The following is a 19,882-nucleotide window of genomic DNA, read 5'->3' on the forward strand; positions in this document are numbered from 1 at the left end:
TAGGGAGAAAACTCCAGAGGAAACTCCACACAAATCAGAGAACATTGTGGACCTGGATGGTGTAGACACACACAACTTAGGACCCAAGCAGCTGAGAGCCTCAGCACCAGCTTTGGAGTGAGCTGAGACCAGAGTGTGGCAGCCCAAATCTTTGGCAATAAAGCTGTGGAAAGAGTTTTGCGGGAGTCTGGCTTGCAGCCCTGTGGGGGACAGTATACCTGCTAACCTAAAGGTAAAAAAAGGAGAGATGTTTCTTCCTCCCCGATCACCCAGCACTGGCATCCTGTATCTAGCAGAGAGAAGGCGGACGCCATTCTGGACATATGTAAGAGCTGCACCAACTCGTGTCAGCACCCCCAGCAACCAGCAAGAGGAGATGCCTGAGTCTGGCTGGGAGAACTGATGGGGGCTGGGTGCTCATGGCTATGGGAGGCTTGTGTGCTGGGACTGTGAAAACACTGTGGCTGTGTGGGAGGGCACAGGGTGTGGCTGGGACTTTGAGCAATCACTGTGATGGTTCCACACACACAGGGCTCCCTGATACCCTGGTGAGGGTCACTGATATGGGATCCATGCTCAGACCGAGGACTGCGCAGATCTTTGTGTGGTTCTTGTGACAGCACAGATGAACACTTTACCCATAGGGGCTAACCCCCAGGCACTGGTCTCCTTTGAGGAGAGCAGATGAGCGTGAGACTATACCAACCGACCAGAACAAACTTCCCCTCTGATTAAAAAATAAAAGTAGATTTATACTACACCCAACTTGGGTGTCACCTCAGACACTCCATTCTCCCTGGAGCACTGAACAGATCTCCCTGACCATACCCAGCACATGCCTCCGGGTATTCACTGAAAGAATGGACACTCCACTAAGGCACAGAGGCATAGTCCAAAGATAAAAGCCATCAAAGGGGGAAAAAAAAGTATTTCCACAAATACCTAATAATAAATGCAGCAATTCAAGAAACAAGAATAAGGAAGACAACATCATGCTCCCAAAAAACAGAACACTGCAATACTAGAATGTGAACATGAAGAAGTTGAAGAAATGCTAGAAAAAGAATGCAAGAAATTGATTGTAGGATCACTTAGAAGTAATCAGAAAGAAATCCATACATGACATGAATGAAAAATGTTCCCATGAAATTAAGACTTTAAGGAGAAATCAAAACAAATTATTAGAAATGAAGAATTCAATAGAACAAATTTTAAAAATGTGGTGGAAAGCCTTAACAAAAAACTCAATGAGGCAGAAGAAAGAATACCCAAGTTAGAAGAAAAATCTCTGGAAATTTTATAGTCAGATCAAAACAAAAGAAGAAATTAAAAAAAAACTAAAAAAGAGTGTCGGAGATTTGAGAAAATATCAAGCAACTCAACATACGGGTCTTAGGAGTTCTTAAAGGCATGGAAAGAGAGAATGGATTATAAGACATTCCTAGTGAAAGAATTACAGAAAACTTGCCTAATTTGGAGAAAGAAATGGACATGTAAATACAGGAAACACATAGAACTCCTAACAGACATGACCAGAAAAGATCTTTATCACCACACATTGTAGTCAAAAAGACACACAGAGGAAACATCATCCACGTTCATGGGCCAAAGAATTAATATCATCAAAATATCCATACTACCATAAGCAATTGACAGATTCAATGTGATACTAATCAAAATACTAAGGACATTCTTCTCAGATATAGAAAAAATGATGCTGAAATTCATATGGAAACGCATGAGACTCCAAATAGCTAAGGCAATCTTGTACAACAAAAATAAAGCCAAAGGCATTATCATACCAGATTTCAAGACATACTACAGGGCAGCAATAATCAAAACAGCCTGGTACTGACACAAAAACAGATAGACAGAATAATGGAAAAAAATAGAAACGCCAGAAATCAACCCGCACATCTACAACCAATTTATCTTTGACAAAGGAGCGAAAATCAATCCCTGGAGCAAGAACAATCTCTTCAACAAATGATGCTAGGAAAACTGGATCTCCACATGCAAGAAGTATGAAGCAAGACTCCTACCTTATACCTTACACAAAAATCCACTCAAAATGGATTAAAAAGACCTAAATCTATAACCCAATACCATCAAATTATTAGACAACATTGGGGAAACCCTGCAAGACATTAGCATAGGCAAAGAATTCTTGGAAAAGACCCCAGAGGAACAAGCAATCAAAGCCAAAACTCACAAATGGGATTACATCAAATTGAGAAGCTTCTGTACCACAAAGAAACATTTAGCAAAGTGAAAAGGCAACTGACAGAATGGGAGACATTATTTGTGAATTATGCAACTGATAAAGGATTAACAACCAGAATATATAAAGAGCTGAAGAAATTCAACAACAAAACAAACAACCCAGTTAAGAAATGGCAAAGGACTTAAATGGGCATTTTTCTTTTTTTGTCTTTTTTTTTTAAGATTTATTTTATTTATTTGAAAGATAGAGTTACAAAGAGGGGTAGATGTGGGGAGCAACTGGGAGCAACTCGGACTAGACTAAGTTACTGGAATTAAGACTTATTCTATACATCTGCTCTCCCACAATATGGCGCTGGGAGAGGAGCAAACAGCTTCTACCCAGCTGCCTCTCACCAACTTGACAAGCTGCAGGAGCTGCTCCTGATTGGAGGAGAGCAGCGTACTCGGCGTGTGGGTAGCAGAGTTGGGATTGGTGGAAGAGGACTATAAAGGAGGAGAGAGACAACATGCACCGGGAACATCTAAGGGGAACATCTATCTGAAGGAACACCTGTGCAGCCCCCGAGAGAGCCGGCCGGCGGTGTGCCACTCCCCTGCGGAAGTGGGGAAAGTGGCTAGGGGGAACCGCCCTTCCACGGAGGTGGAAGGGATGGTAGCCAACCCGGGAAGAACCAGCAGCAAACCCGGGGAGGGCCGAGCAGACAAAAAGAACAGCGCAGGGTCCTGTGTCCTTCCTCCACGAAGACGGGGAGCGACATAATGGTGCCGTGACTCGGATATGAAGCCTAGGCAGGGTTTAGTGTTGCTCCTCCACGAAGAGGGGGAGCGACAGGTAGAGACACAGAGAGAGGTCTTCCATCCACTGGTTCACTCCCCAGATGGCCGCAACAGCTGGAGCTGCACCGATTCAAAGAAAGGAGCCAGGAGCTTCCTCCAGGTCTCCCACGTGGGTGCAAGGGCCCAAGGACTTAGGCCATCTTTTACTGCTTTCCCAGGCCATAGCAGAGAGCTGGATCAGAAGAGCAGCTGGGACTAGAATCGGCGCCCATACGGGATGCCGGCGCTTCAGGCCAGGGCTTTAACCTGCTGCGCCACAGCCAGCCCCAAAATGGGCATTTTTCAAAAGAGGAAATCCAAATGGCCAAAAAGCACTGAAAAAATGCTCAGGATCACTAGCTATCAGAGAAATGCAAATCAAAACCACTATGTGGTTTCACCTTACCCCTGTTAGAATAGCTTTTATACAGAAATCAACAAAAAACAAATGTTTCCAAGAATGTGGGGGAAAAGGTACCCTAATCCACTGTTGGTGGGAATGTAAACTGGTATAGCCACTGTGAAAGACAGTATGCAGATACCTCAGAAATCTGAATACAGACCTACCATATGACCTACCCATCCCACTCCTTGGAATTTACCCAAGAGAAATGAAATCAACATATGAAAGTTATCTGTACCCTATGTTTATTGCAGCTCAATTCTCAATAACTAAGATATGGAATCAACCCAAATGCCCATCAACTGAAGACTGGATAAAGGTAGTTACAGGTATATACATCATAGAATACTACACAGCGGTAAAAATTAAAAAAAAAAAAACCTGTCATTTGCAACAAAATGGATGAAACTGGAATATATCATACTTAGTGAAATAAGCTAGTCCCAAAAGGAAAAATACCATATGTACTCTCTGATCTGTGATAACTAATAGAGTACCTAAAAGATAATCCATAGAAGTGAAATTAACACTTCAAGATGCAATGATTTTGAACAGCCTTTGTCTGACTGTTGAGAAACAGTTTCTTTTTTCATACAATTTGTTGAACTCTTAGTAGAGTTAATCATATGTGTATATAGCTAATTGAAAACAGATCTTAGTAAAAAATAAGAATGGAAATAGGAGAGAGAGGAGGAAGAGGGGTGGGAGTCTGGGTTGAAGGGTGGGTACAGTGCAAAGAATCACTATACTCCTGAAGTTGTATGTATGAAAAGCATGAAGGTGTATTCCTTAAATAAAAGGTTTCTGGGGAAAAAATTAAGGAAAATAAGCTGTCTTCCTATAGTTAAATTATCAAATCTTTATTATATCCCAGATTTAGGGGGAGGAGGAGGTTTCTCCTTGTAGAAAGGAAGGCCTCCAAAATATTAAAATTTAAGAAGTAACAATATTGAGGGATTTTGCACTATTTAAGAAACAAAGCATTATTTTCATGTGGAGAGGCAGTTGGGTCAGTGAACAGATCCTAGAAGTAAAAAATTAAAAGGAAAAAGGATAGATATGACAGAATACTCCAACTGCATTGGAGATTGGTGATGCCAAAGTCCATCTAAACATTAGGTTCAGCTACCTTCTTTATTCTGATTCATGCTCAAAAAAGGACCTTCCAAATACGATCTGGATTGCCAGATTGCTCTGCCTCAGGAAGAGGATACCACTCCTTAACTCCAGCATTTAATATTCCCCACAACAGAATTACACAAAAGTTATCATCCCCTATTCCCTACAAGAGTCTCTGTTCAAAACAAATTGGTCTTTTTATTGCCCTGAATCAAACACACACTACTACAAACGATTTTATTAGGCTTCTTCTTTTCTAATCACACAAAATTCAAGTTGGGCTCAAATCTACCTCCTATAATATCATTCTTGGGTTTTCCAGTTCACCATGGTCATGACCCACATCCAACTTTCTTCTGCATCCTGTATCATTCCTGTTACTTAATCATACAAGATTTGTTTTCTTATTTCAAGTTTTCATATATTTTACTTTGCAAATGAAAACATAGGTCTTCAATGACAGGGACCTCAAACATTGGATTCTTATACTTTTTTATCTCCTCCAAAGGACCTACCCAATGCTGACAACAAATAGAGGCTAAATAAATATATGGTGAATTAACTTCCTTTACATAATTCCTAACCTACTCATATCGATATGAGTAAGCTTATATAGATAATTTTAAGTTCATGAGCTGGAAGCTGCACCTCCTTTGCTCTGTGTTGCCATGTTCAGCTACCTGTCAATCAGGGGACCCCGCCCCAAGAAGTATTTCCTCTTATCCATGATGTGTGGGTGGTCCCATGTAAACACTTTCATTTTTCGAAACTCATAAAAAGTAAGGTAAAACAGAAATTCACTTTCTCTTCCTCATGGACTCGGGATGAGCAGAGCAAGGTATGGTAATTTCCTTTACTTAGCCCACTTTCCCTAAATAAAGCTCTATGAGCCTATGTATTTTTCTCACTTTGTAAATAAAGTTTATCACACTGCATACCATGTTTGGGTCTGTACTTAGAATTCTCTAAGTAAAAGGCAAGAGTCTGGAAAATTAATTTTGGTCCAATCTAGCCCACAACAATGTAACAACACTACAGCCTTATACTGATGTAACTTTATTACAATTTTATGTAGTCTTTCCAAATATACTTTATATATCCATATATACATACACAAGGATATATGTGTATTGAGATATATATCTGCAAACATATATAAATACATATATAAATGTGCATATACAAACACATAAGCATACACACATACACACACACACACACCTACAATCTGTTTTTCCAGTCACTCAGCTATGTGTTACTGAAATATTTCATTGGGTTTTACCTGGTTATGATGGGATCTGCAGCATGATTTGGGCCCCATCGCCCCAAAAGCCCCCGGCCAACCAATCCTGTCCGTCCTGCAGGATTTCTAGAAGAAAATAATAAAATCAATTATATGTGTTTGTTTTCTTTTTTAAAAAGTTATCTTATTTATATTTGAAAGGCTGAGTGATAGAGAAGAGGGAAAGACAGAGATCTTCCATCAGCTGGTTCATTCTCCAAATGGCTGCAATGACCAGGGATGGGCCTGCCTAAGCCAGGAGCCAGGAACTTCATCCTCGTCTCCCACACGGGTGGAAGGAGCCCAGCCACTTGGGCCATCTTCCACTGCTTTCCTTGGTTGCATTAGTAGGGAGCTTGATCAGAAGCACAGCAGTCATGATTTAGCGCTCATAAGCCGCCTGTGACACGGACTTAACCCACTGCACCACAACGTGGCCCCTATTCATCTTCTTGAATCCAGCTTGCTACAGCCCAAAAGATAGTGCAAACAATAAGAGGGAAATACTCCCTCACAAATCTAGTGGCATTACCACACATCTGGCAGTGAAATCTCCCAGTTCATTATACTATTACTCTATTACTCCATTCTTCTTCTGTGCATGTTTTAAGCTACGGGCATTACCCAGGAGGAAGATCTCATTTCCAAAATGGTTCTACAATAAAATAATTTGTTTCCATTTTCACTTATATTCCCCAATTCAAATTAGAACCTTACTGGACACTTAGAATTCTCTGTTACCTAATCATCTATATCTGTACCTATCATCTCTCTCTCCATCTTTCAAAATATCCACACTTCACTTCCCTTTCACCCCCTCCTATTCCACTTTCTCATTAAGGCAATTTTTGCTAAAATTTTGTTATATTTTCCCTCAATGGATTTTGGATTTTTATTATCAGTTAATATGTGTATTTTATAGCATATAAAGCATTAGTGTTATTATTTCACAGATTTCAAGCATAATAAAATCCCACTTTAAAAAAAATACCAACTTATTATTTAAACTTACGCTACAACCAGCATTAAAATGTGTATCAGCGGGGGCCGGCACTGTGGCGTAGTGGGTTAAAGCTCCACCTGGAGTGCCAGCATCCCACATGGGTGCCGGTTGTGTCCCAGCTACTCCTCTGATCTAGCTTTCCGCTATGGCCTGAGAAAGTAGTTGGGGATGGCCCCTGCACCCACCTGGGAGATCCAAGGGAAGCTCCTGGCTCCTGGCTTTGGATAGGCACAGCTCTGGTAGTTGGGACCATCTGGGGAGTCAAATCAGCAGATAGAAGACCATTCTCTGTCTTTCCCTCTCTCTGTCTGTAACTCTACCTCTCAAATAAATAAGTCAAATCTTAAACAAAATTTTATCAGATAAACATCAACACTCATAAATGAGCAATTTTATTCCAATCAAAATTCTTTAAATGTTCAGCTTTACATTATGGCCTAATCTCTATATAATGCTGTTACCTTGCCAGCGTTGTGGCGTAGCAGGTAAAAGCACCCACTGCAGTGCTGACATCCCATTTGGGTGCCAGTTCAAGACCCAGCTGCTCCACTTCCAATCCAGCTCTCTGTTATGGCTTGGGAAAGCAGTGAAAGATGGCCAAGTGCCGGCGTGGGAGACCCAGAAGAAGCACCTGGCTCCTGGTTTCAGATAGGCCCAGCTTCAGCTGTTGAAGCCATTAGGGGAGTGAATCAGTGGATGGAAGATCTCTCTCTGCCTCTCTCTCCACCTCAGCCTCTGACTCTGTAACTCTGCCTTTCAAATAAATAAATAAATTTCTTTTTTTTTTTAAGATTTATTTTTATTTATTTGAAAGACAGAGTTACAGAGAGAGGTAGAGACAGAGAGAGGTCTTCCATCCACAGGTCCACTCCCCAGATGGCTGCAATGGCCAGAGCTGTGCCAATCCAAAGCCAGGAGCCAGGAGTCTCTTTTAGGTCTCTCATGGGCCATCTTCTATTACATTCCCAGACCACAGCAGACAGCTGGATCAGAACAGGAGCAGCCAGGACTAGAACTGGCGCCCATATGGGATGCCAGCGCTTCAGGCCAGGGCTTTAAACCACTGTGCCAAAGCGCCAGCCGCCCCCCCCTCTTTTTTTTTAAAGATTTATTTTTATTTATTTGAAAGACAGTTACAAAGCCGGCGCCGCGGCTCACTAGGCTAATCCTCCGCCTAGCGGCGCCGGCACACCGGGTTCTAGTCCCGGTCGGGGCGCCGGATTCTGTCCCGGTTGCCCCTCTTCCTGGCCAGCCCTCTGCTGTGGCCAGGGAGTGCAGTGGAGGATGGCCCAGGTGCTTGGGCCCTGCACCCCATGGGAGACCAGGAAAAGCACCTGGCTCCTGGCTCCTGCCATCGGATCAGCGCGGTGCGCCGGCCGCAGCGCGCCGGCCGCGGCGGCCATTGGAGGGTGAACCAACGGCAAAGGAAGACCTTTCTCTCTGTCTCTCTCTCTCACTGTCCACTCTGCCTGTCAAAAAAAAAAAAAAAAAAAAAAAAGAAAGACAGTTACAGAGAGAGGTAGAGACAGAGAGGATAAATAAATCTTAAAAACAAAAAAGCTGTATCTTTTGTTCTTTCAGAACATGAAAGTAAATTAAAAACTTGTCAAAATTACCCTTTTAGCCATTTCTTTTTATACTGTTCTTCCCTGAGAGTGTTATCAAAACAGGGTAACTTTTTATACCATTTTATAATGGATCCACAAGACTTGCAAACAAAGACAGAAATACCTGGGCTAGCTGACAATTCTTTTCAAATTCACAGGAGAGGAAGGGTAGCTAACAACCATATTTTATTCCATGTAATTGCATAATCCCAAACACAAATGATCAAAGCCAAAATTGAGATTATTCATTTTTACAGATCCCCAAGCCTATAAGGTATAAGCTTAAAATTGCAGAACATACTTTTATACTATCCTATAGTCTAAAGCTTAGTAAGAGTTGGCTTCCAAACTGATGCTGATGTTTAAACCCCAACATAGTAAATTAATGGTACTAAGAGGGTGGAAAATTCTTGTTAGTAGCTGGACCCAGAGGAAGGTCCTTAAGTCATGAGGGGCATGCCCCCTGGAAGGCAGTTCTCATGACAGAGTTTGTTATAAAACCTTTAGTGGGGCTCGGCGGCTCTCTCAGCTTCCCGGCTTGCCTCCTCACTTGCTCCACACTCCACCACTGCCACTCTCATCAAAGGCCAAACCAATGGGCCTTGCTGGTCTAGGACTTGAACCCCTGAAACTGCAAGCTAACGAAACCTTTTCTCTATAAAGTCAGCTTCTCACAGATATCTGTTGTAGCACTGAAAAGCTGACAATATACCTGATAAATGGAGAAAGTTGATTACAGAGAGAGAAATAAAGACAACATATAGAGCAAAGCAGAAGTGAAACAGAGTCCTGGTGGATGTCCAGTTCTGCTCTTTCTAAAGTTACCAGCATTTATGCTTTGAGTCCCTGAGATAATCCTATAGCCTAAAACAAACTCCACTTTTTCCTCAGGCAAGCTGGCATTGGCGTTTGCTAATCACATCTAAATTCTCTTGGACAATGTCGGACACATACAAGCACTCCAGAAACGTGACCTTCTCTATATTTTGAAGACCATTATTATAAAAAACTCAATTCCCAGTACCTACCTAGGTCTTCCATTTTGAATCTCATACAGGCCATTCTTGCTCTTTCTCTCAACATGCCCATCCTTTTCATTAAACTTGGGAGAAAAGTTAGTTTCACTGCAATGAGAATACCAATGCAAAATTAAGAAATGAATCAACACTATAAATAGCTTAATATTGTGAGTCAATTTGTTATTCATAATAAACAGTGTCCCTGAAAAAGTAAAAAATTTTAGGGGCTAGTTTTCACTTACAAATCCACTTTATTCCTTCAAAACAGTTTCTAAGCAAAGAAAAACCTTTTTAACCAAAACACTTTACAACAAAAGGAAGTGTATTATTATTGACCATATTAATCTCTCTAAGAAAGATTACTGGCTAAAGAACTGGAGCTCCTCCCAAATACTACAAAAAAAGTCTACACTGTCTATGTGCACAATAGGGAAATTATTGGTTTCCATGTGATTTCAAAAATAATATTCTTTCTGCTATCTTGATGTTTCTACTGTTCCAAAGTAATTTCAGTTTCTTCAAATGTACACTGATTAATATTTTTATCAAGGTGAACTCCAAACAGAGAATTCAAACACTGCATAATAATTATGTAGATTAAAGAGACATAATGTATGCTAGAAATGTTCAAGATCTTTGTAAAGGATGTATTAATGTTAATAAAAAGGCTTGGCCGGCGCCGCGGCTCATTAGGCTAATCCTCCGCCTAGCAGCGCCGGTACACCGGGTTCTAGTCCCGGTTGGGGCGCTGGATTCTGTCCCGGTTGCCCCTCTTCCAGGCCAGCCCTCTGCTGTGGCCAGGGAGTGCAGTGGAGGATGGCCCAAGTGCTTGGGCCCTGCACCCCATGGGAGACCAGGAAAAGCACCTGGCTCCTGGCTCCTGCCATCGGATCAGCGCGGTGCGCTGGCCGCAGCGCGCCGGCCGCGGCGGCCATTGGAGGGTGAACCAACGGCAAAGGAAGACCTTTGTCTCTGTCTCTCTCTCTCACTGTCCACTCTGCCTGTCAAAAAAAAAATAAAATAAAATAAAATAAAATAAATAAAAATAAAAAGGCTTGACTTATATGGTGAAAGAAATTCAATTCTTAAAAAATAATCTTTTATTTTATTTTTATTGATTTTATTTAAAATAAAGAAAAATTAGAAAATGTATTCAATCTTCTATTTAAACCATTTGGAACCACTATCAATTTTAACTGTGCATAATGTTATGTATAATAGATGCAGAAATATGTACATTCTAAAATGGGGGAAATGGAGCTCCTTTAAAATCAATAATTTATCCATAGGTTATTATCATGATTATTTAAAAATCCAAATGCTTTCACAAAGTTATAAACACAGCTTTGGACAGAATAAGGAAATCACGGGTCAAATCAAATCAAGTGCATGGTGAGGTTCAACAGTCTCATAAACTAATATTGGATCTACCCAACCAGCAACTTTTTTTTTTTACTTAACAGGCTAAATAATGCTTTGAGAGGACTATCATTTACAATAGGCATACCCATTGTAAATCAAACTTATAAAAGTGTTCTAGAACTAAGGTGAAGAGAGTAGTTAAGAGAATGAATTCTGAAATCAGACCTAGTTCAAGCCCAAGTCCCCATCTACTACCTCTGTGATCACAGGCATCGGACAAACTAAAACAACCCTATCTGGTGTCTAGAATGGTTAAAAGAATAAAATGATGTTTACAAAAAGCATTTAGTATCTAGCTCATAGTCAATACATAAAAACCTCTAGTATTATTCATTATTAAAAGGAGCATAAAGGGGTGGGAGAAATGGACAGATGTTGGTAAAAGAGTACCAGTTTCAGTTATACAGGAAGAATAAGTTCTAAAGATTTAATGTACAGCAGGTGACTACAGTTAACAATACTATATTATGCCCTTGAAACTTGCTGAGAGTTATCTCTTAAATGTTCTCACCAAACACACAAAAAAAACTATGTGAGGTGATGGATGTTAACTGCCTCGATATTGATTGTGGTAATCATTTCACAACATATATCAAAACATGCAATTGTGGTTATACCTTGAATACACATTTTTGTAAATTATACTTCAATAAAGCTAAGAAAAATAAAAGGAACGGAAAGTGTGATTCAATGCAGAATTTCCATGAATTCAGTCAAAGCATTTTGGCTTGAGTTTCTCTTCCCACTCACTCTCATGTTCTCTGCCTCCCCTGTATCTATCCCTTGTCTGTTTTTTCACATTGATCTAATTTCTTTTTTTTTTTTTAAAGATTTATTTATTTTACTTGAAAGTCACAATTACGCATAGAGAGAGGGAGAGGCAGAGAAAGAGAGAGAGAGGTCTTCCATGCTCTGTTTCACTCCCCAGTTGGCCGCAACAGCCAGAGCTGCACCGATCCGAAGCCAGGAGCCAGGAGCTTCTTCCGGGTCTCCCATGCAGGTGCAGGGGCCCAAGGACTTGGACCATCTTCCAACTGCTTTCCCAGGCCATAGCAGAAAGCTTGATTGGAAGTGGAGCAGCCGGGTCTCGAACCAGTGACCATATGGGATGTCAGCACTGCAGGCAGTGGCTTTACCCGCTATGCCACAGTGCCAGCCCCGACACATTGATATAATTTCATCATCATCCTAATCTGGAAAAATTTCTGAAAAATATTTTCACTACTTCAAATACAAGTCTAGCTATATTGGGAAATAATCACAAAAGATATTCTATTGGTAACCAAACAGGACTCATGAAAACAGAAACCACCAGCTGTTATTTCATGGCAAAATAGATTTCAAATCAAAATAATTTATGTATTTGAAAGGACCTTCCTAAAACTTCTAAAAGAATAAACAAATATGACTGGTTTAGCTTTGACAAGAATTCAAGAAAATGTGGAAACTAAATTATAACAAAGTCAAATGTAAATAAAAATGACTTTAAGGAGTCAAAATGATAATTTATAAATTCATCCACCACTTTGTCTAAATGGCTTATGACTGGTAAAGTCAATTTATCTGCTCACCTGATCTGAGGATCTGCCCACATGGGTCCAGCCAGGACAGAGACTGCAGTGTACTCCACAGGGTTATAGTCCTGCCACTCAACTAGCCAGCCCACTTTCTCATTGGGAACCTGGCTTCGTTCAACTTTTGAACCTGGGTAAGGAGATGTTCGGGCCTTGCTGTGGGAATTTCCTTTGATACATTTAGAACCAGACATGATGTTGCAATTAAGATGAATCCAATAGGATGAAAATGAGTTTCTGGGGGGTAGAGAGGAAAAAAAATGTTTTACATAAATGCCAAGAATATACTAATTTAAAAACCTTACTCAGAAGCATATTTCTCAATTTCAAAAACTTTTAAAAGTCAGAAAATTCAAATTTGATGCACTTGGTACAAAGGTCCAATATTCGAGAGAGATTATTTTCAACTACAAAAAATATTTAAATATAGCTAAATTTTATTCACTGAAGGCAACTCAGCAAACTTATTTAAGTTTACATTTGTGTTACCTGTTAGGGAAAGGGAAGTTTACTATAAAAATTTAATAGTAAAAATATAAAAGATAACTTTAAATCTATGTGAAAGAGATTGGCTTCTTTCATTTAGTCATATCATTTAAGTATGCTCCTTCTCTTCATAGCTTGGTAGCACATTTCTGGATCTGCTAAATTATTAAACAGTGGTAAAATTCTTTGATACTGTTCCTTTTGTCTCTCTCAGGAGCCTTTGCAACAGATACCAGGGATTCGACCCAAATTGGTTGCTTTAACTTGGCTTTTTCTTCCAAGCCAAGTACACAATATCTGGTTCTGAATTCACCTGCTTCACCTAGGGTTCCAGCATTAAAAAATAAAGAATAACTGCCAAGCAACTTTACATTACTCTGGTGGCTGCCAACAAAAAATACCATTAATGACTTCCAGAGAGCACATGCGACAAAAGGAACCAAAACTCCACAGCAAGAAACCAGGACTCCACCAATGAATGACAGACTTTAATCAACTTCAGGAAGATGGGAACTCAGTGGAATCATACTGACTGACAATCAAAACCGAACAAAGTAGAGAGAGGCCTTTCTTGCAAGGGAAGCCCTGAGAGGTGGCGAGCTGGAAGTGAGTAGACGCTAACCACAGAAACCACTCCGGCGTCCTACCCAGCACGAATCCAGAAGTTAGCACAGGACAGCTACTGAGAACTCTGGTGTCAGAGCACATAGCAGAAACGCACGCTGAGTAATTTCACAAGTCACATGAAGGAAAACAAGTTAGAGAAGCTGCTCCAGCACTGCACCAAGGCCTGAGACAAAAGGGGGGTTCCCAGCTTGCCCATCTGGTATCTGCTCACACAATCCTCAACTGGAACCTTCCAGGCGAGGTGATGGAGCACCAAGAGGCAAAATTCAATAAGAAATGCCTATTAGTTACAGTAATCAAAACAAATAACCAGATCATCAGAGTTAATTTTTTTTTAAAGTAACAGAACGACAAAGGAACAAAAGTAAAGAACAAGTGACCGAAAGCAAGCAGATTAGTTCTGGAAACCATGTAAGTTATACTCTAATTATCATTTTATACATCCAAAAGGTTTTTTTATACCTATAAAATAAGGAAACGCTAATGTACCTAGCGCTCTGTTTACTGACTCAAAGAACAAACACTCGAGCTGGAGAGATGAGAAGTAGGAGGCAGTGTGAGGCACCATAAATCCCTCAACTTATCTAGAGTAAGCAAATATAAAAAAAAGGCAGACGAATATCATATTAAAAACAAACACATTACCTACCCTGAAAATAGAGGCGGGAGAGACAGGGATGGTTATTTTATTTTTTGTTTTACATCATTTATACTGCTCAATTTTTTAAAAAATGCATGCACGTATATATTTTAATGTTTTTATTACTAACCAGAACGAACGCACACGGGGCCACACCATCCCCAAACAAATGTCATTTGAACTCTAGTGATAACGTTGGGAGCTTATGGACGACACCAAATTTTAAAATCAGAAGTCAAGAACGGACCCTGCCACTACTTTCCTCCAAAGGAAGATCAAACGTTCTGGTGCCATTTGGAAACTGTATATTATCATAAAATAAAATTGCGAGGCGCGAATAAACCCCCGGAGTCCGCTTTGCCCAGCCCAAAGCGTCGGGGAAATACCTGTACGCTGGGCAGCCCGTGGACCTGACAGCCACAGAGGCCAAGGCCACAGAGAGAGACACCGTGGCTAGAGCCTTTCCCAGGAAACGTCCGGCCATCAGCGCCCCGCAGGCGGCTTCGTGGATCCGAGTAGCTCTCTATCGGGACTCAGCTCTCGCCCTCCCCACAGCCCGGACCCCCGAAAACTTGAGGGCACTAGGACCGGGCCGCCCTCCCGTACCCTTAAGCAACTACGTCTAACTGTAAATACACACAGAACCAACAGTCCTCCCAAAATAGCAACCCCACGCCACCCCAGTGCGATGATGAAAACCAGACCAGCAGGTGAAGCTTCAGCGACCAGCGCCCAGGTCCCGTGACGGCCTCAGCGCGTGAAGGCGCTTTACGGCAGCGCCGCAAAGCAAAAGTCGTGCCGACTTCCCTGTCCGCGCAGGCACGTTGGGTCCGAGGCAGAGATGTGGAACCAGCGCTAGAGAAAAGGGGACGTGTAGGAGAAGAGGAACTGCAAAAGGGCGAAGATTAAGGAAAGGGATTTCAGAGAAGTTTATAGCTCTGTGTTTTAACGACAGGCGGGGTTATAGACCGACGCAAGTCGTGGTCTTAGCTGGAACTGTGGGTCCGGGAAGAAGACGTCGAGGAGGGAATTGAAACCCCTGTATCGCTTCCTTTTGTACCCAGTTCGCCGCAGTTGCCAGTTTGCATAGAGCTTTGCTGGCTGTGGCCCTTGGGAACCCGTGGAGGAGTAAAGACTGTGAAATAGGCGCACAGTCTTGAGCAGAAGCGGAGGGCAACACCCTGGTACGCCAAACTCGAGAGGCGAAATTAGCCAAGCCACCAGAGAGAGTTGGAAACCCAGGTTGTCCAATGCAGTTTGTAATCTTTCATCTTTTATGTTCATGATCTTGTTAATGTTTAACTTTTTAAGTACCTAATTCACACGTTGACTATCTTGAAATCCAGATTAATCGAGGTTTAACAACCGTTCTGAAAACTTACCTCAGCACAAAACGTGGCTGTACGCTGGCCCGGCTTGCAGCAGCCACCGTTAAGACGTCTGCCTGAAAACAAGCGCACTACCAGGAGAATGTGCTGTTTGCCCCACCCCACCCCCACCCCCACCCCTGGTGATAGGCCGGTGAGCCTCTTAGAGCAGATACTTCAAAAAGCTTGCACTTACAAATGCTTTCCCCACCGTTTGGTAATTATCTACCATCCAACACTGCCATGACAGGAGCGCCAGCTTTGTGCAATCAGACATTTTAGGGACATAACTCTGCTTCCAGTCCCTGTGGAAAAGGGGCGCCTCACTGCTTCTTGCACCATTGCGTTCTATAATAGGCTATTTCCCTTCTGTCTAGATGCTAATGAAACCCAGATTGCTTAGTCGCATCCATCAACCCCCTCTAAGAGCCTTCTCTGCTTCTCCCTTAGCTTACAACAGCCTTTAAAAAGTCTCCAGCCTTTTGTTTGCGGGCAATGGAATTGAGTTCATACAGAACTCTGACTATTGCAGTAGCATTACTAGACAGAATCTGTCCTTACTTGGTCAATGTCAAATTTGTTTGTTTCTGACTGCTCTTTTAGGTGAGGAAGTACACAGTTGAGTATCCCTTGTCTGAAATGCTTGAGACCAGAAATGTTTCAGGGTTTTTTTTTGTTGTTGTTGTTGTTTTTGTTTTTTGTTTTTTTTACTATTTTCAAATATATGAGATATGGGAATGAGACTCAGGGTTAAATATGAAGTATATTTGTATGCACATAGCCTGAAGGTAACTTTATATAATATTTTAATGTGCCTGCATTTGGACTGCAACGTAACTCATGAAGTCAGGTATGGAATTTTCCATTTGTGAAACTGATCATGTCAGCACTCCAAAGTTTCAGATTTTATATTTTTGGATAGGGATGCTTGAGCTGTGTTAAAATATACATTTTAAATATAATTGGCTCCCTCTGATCAGATAAGTTTTGTTCTTAATGTTGACAGCCATTCATCATTACTTAAATGTATTTGGTAGGCTCTGTTTGCAAAGTTAAGCTTTTCCAAAGTCTGCACATAAATTAATTCAACAGAGAGAAAAGGAGTAAGGCAGGGAGTTGCAAAACCTTTGGTCAAAGAAAAATGAAACCTTAAAGTTTGTTTGCAAATCAACCTCTTACTAAAATTAATTCACTAAACTGAGGGAGCAGTACAACTGATCCCAGTGGGTCCCTGATTGTGAGACACAAATCATTTATGCCCTGTAGAGATACAGACGTTTATTTTCATGTTTGGTCTTCTTATTTTGAGAGATTTTTCAGGAACCCCAGTCCTTGAGCAAAGGTAATACTCACTTGACTGAAGCCTACTTTGCCATTATCAAAATTCTCCATGGGGCACTGGGCATTTGACTGAACAGTTAAGATGCTGGTTGGGATGCCACCTCACACATCTGTGTGTCTCGGTTTGTGTTTCTTCTCTACTTTCAATTCCAATCTTCTGCTGAAGCAGACACTCCACTGCTTTGCCAAACACCCTGGCACCAAGCCTTTAGCACACAGGCCTTTGAGGAACACTCAAACTAATATCCAAGCCATAGTCGTCTCTGAAATAATAAAGAGCTTGACTGGGGCTGGCACTGTGGCGCAGTAGGTTAATCCTCTGCCTGCAGCGCCGGCATCTCATATGGGCGCTGGTTCTAGTCCCAGCTGCTCCTCTTCTGATCCAGCTCTCTGCTATGGCCTGGAAAGCAGTAAAAGATGGCCCAAGCCCTTGAGCCCCTGCACCCGTGTGGGAGACCTGGAAGAAGCTCCTGGCTCCTGGCTTCAGATTGGCCCAGCTCCGTCCATTGTGGCCATTTGGGGAGTGAACCAGTGGATGGAAGACCTCTGTCTCTTTCTCTGTGTGTGTGTGTGTGTGTGTGTGTCTGTCTCTCTGTCTCTCTCTCCCTCTCCCTACCCTCACTGGCTGTAACTGTACTTCTCAAACAAATTAAAAGAAAAGAGCATGACCATGATAAGGAACTGAAAGGTCAATGCACTGAAGCATAGTAAACCACAGGAGTGGTAATCTGCAATGAGGGCGCTGGGGTGCTCCAGTACTATTGCCACAGCTGGCTTTTTCCCAACACTCATTCTTTCTTCCTCATAGGAATATACCTGATTTTAAAATGTACACCCCCAGCCCCCCTGGCTCCCTACAGCTAAGGAAGCCAAGTGGTCTTTTCCTGGTCAATGAGATGAAAATGGGAGTCAGTAGGGTGGGTCTGCTTTTTTTTTTTTTTTTAAGAGTTTTTTTGAAAGAGTCAGGGAGAGACAGAGAGAGAGAGAGGGGGGGGGGGGGAATCTTCTATCTGCTGGTTCACTTTCCAGATGGTCGCAATGGCCAGGACTGGGTCAGCCTGAAGCCAGGAGCATCAACCAGGTCTCCCACATGGGTATCAGGGGACCAAATACTTGGGCCATCTTCTGCTGCATTTCCCAGGCCATTAGCAGGGTGCTGGATCACAAGTAGAACAGCCAGGACACAAGCTGAATCGGCACTCATATGGGATACTGGTGTCACAGGCAGCGGCTTTACCTGCTACGCCACAATGCTGGCCCTAGTGTTGGTCTTACTGCTTCATTTCACAGGCATGATTTGCCTTGGTCATTTTGCCACCCTCCTTGATTCCTGCTTGAAAGGAGGGCACATTTCGTAGATCAGGAGCAGTTCTCTTGAGATCATAATGACTAAGAGCCATTATGTGGATGGCTGGGTATGGTGCAAGGAGACTGGGTCTTATGGCTTCTTCAAAAAGTTGCACCAGCCACAGACACAGCGTCTCTGGAGTATTGAGGAAATAAACTGCTCTTTGGCTAAGTCACTATGCAAAAATTCTGTCACAAGAGCCAATTGGACAGGTATTTGGCACCGCATTTAAGATGCCACTTGGGTATTTCAGGCATGGAAAGCCAAGACACTGTGGAAAAAAAAAAAAAAAAAACTAAATGAAAGATCTCTGCGAGTGCGATCCCAGTGGAAAGAACAAGTCATCAAAGAAGGAGGTACCTTTCTCTGAAGGGAGGAGAGAACTTCCACTTTGACTATGACCTTGTCTAAATAGGATCAGAGTCGGCGAACTCAAAAGGCCTCCATAGCCTTGGCAACTCATGACAAGAGCCTAGGGTGATTACTGATGCCATAAACAAGAGTGTCAATTTGTTAAGTCAACAACAGGAGTCACTGTGCACTTACTCCTCATGTAGGATCTCTGTCCTTAACGTGCTGTACATTGTGATTTAATGCTATAACTAGTACTCAGACAGTATTTTTCACTTTGCGTTTCTATGTGGGTGCAAACTGTTGAAAGCTTTACTTAATATATGCTAAATTGATCTTCTGTATATAAAGAGAATTGAAAATGAATCTTGATGTGAATGGAAGGGGAGAGGGAGCGGGAGAGGGGAGGGTTGCTGGTGGGAGGGAAGTTATGGGGGGAAAAAAGCCACTGTAATCCATAAGCTGTACTTTGGAAATTTATATTCATTAAATAAAAGTTAAAAAAAAAAAGATGCCACTTGGGATTCCTGTATTCAATATCAGAGTACCTGGGTTCACAGCCCAAAGTTCAGGCAGGCCCCATTCCACTCCCAATTCCAGCTTCTTGCTAAGGCACATCCTGAGAGGCAGTAGGTGATGGTTTACATACTTGGATTCCCACACATGGGAGACCCAGATGTGTTTCTGCCTCCTGGCCCCGCTCTGACTTGCTTACATTTGGGGATTAACAGCAGACAGGAGCAGATGCACTCTCTCCCGCTCTTGCCCTCGCTCTAACTTTGTTTCTATATCTTTCAAATAAATAAAGGCAATTTAAAATCTTTCAAAAAGAGACAAACAGATAAGGCCTTCTGGAGCGGTGAGGATTTTGTCACAAGCGTGATGAGAAGCCACTAACGCTCCATCCACCAAACTGTGTCCTTCCCAATGCAGAGAAGTGGGTATTATAAAGGTTGAGACTGGATAAGCCACAGCCCCTGAGTAGGGGTTGGAGTGGGAAGTCAGGTGGCTAATGACTAATTCCTGACTCTCAGTACTGTCATTTCCCTCCTCCCCCACTGAATCAGCTGGATCAGAAGGAGCTTTCTTCCCCCTCTGTCTTCCCCATGGCAAGGATTTTCTTCCTATCATTTGTGTTCTTTCAGTTAGGGCATCGTTCATAGCTACTCTTGCTTCCTAATGAGTTAATGCATGCTGAAAGAATCTTTGAAACCATTTCTCACATAACAAAGCCTGGCTTTCAAGATCAAT

General features: G+C 42.1%; 1 protein-coding gene across 15 annotated transcripts in view; it reads right to left on the bottom strand.

The window, feature by feature from the left end:
* Positions 1-15,691, bottom strand: part of NUDT9 (nudix hydrolase 9) — a 54,436-nt gene extending 38,745 nt beyond the window's left edge. For 4 of the 15 annotated variants that reach the window (XR_016212424.1, XM_089303103.1, XM_089303100.1 and 1 more), the window contains exons 1-4: positions 14,611-15,009; positions 12,469-12,708; positions 9,485-9,580; positions 5,847-5,933 (exon numbers count right to left, since the gene is read on the bottom strand). Coding sequence is in view for 13 of the 15 variants with exons in the window: in XM_089303103.1 (XP_089159229.1) it covers positions 5,847-5,933; positions 9,485-9,580; positions 12,469-12,708; positions 14,611-14,708 (521 nt within the window). In the remaining 2 variants the exon portion in view is untranslated. Of the gene's footprint in view, positions 1-5,846; positions 5,934-9,484; positions 9,581-12,468; positions 12,709-14,073; positions 14,169-14,354; positions 15,178-15,606 lie in introns of those variants that run through there. The other 11 variants (XR_016212425.1, XM_070047880.2, XM_089303102.1 and 8 more) reach the window with 10 other exon arrangements.
* Between the last annotated feature and the right edge of the window lie 4,191 nt (positions 15,692-19,882).

Source organism: Oryctolagus cuniculus, chromosome 8, assembly GCF_051225735.1.
Source record: "Oryctolagus cuniculus isolate XC-2025 breed Fujian yellow rabbit chromosome 8, ASM5122573v1, whole genome shotgun sequence".
Taxonomy (NCBI): domain Eukaryota; kingdom Metazoa; phylum Chordata; class Mammalia; order Lagomorpha; family Leporidae; genus Oryctolagus; species Oryctolagus cuniculus.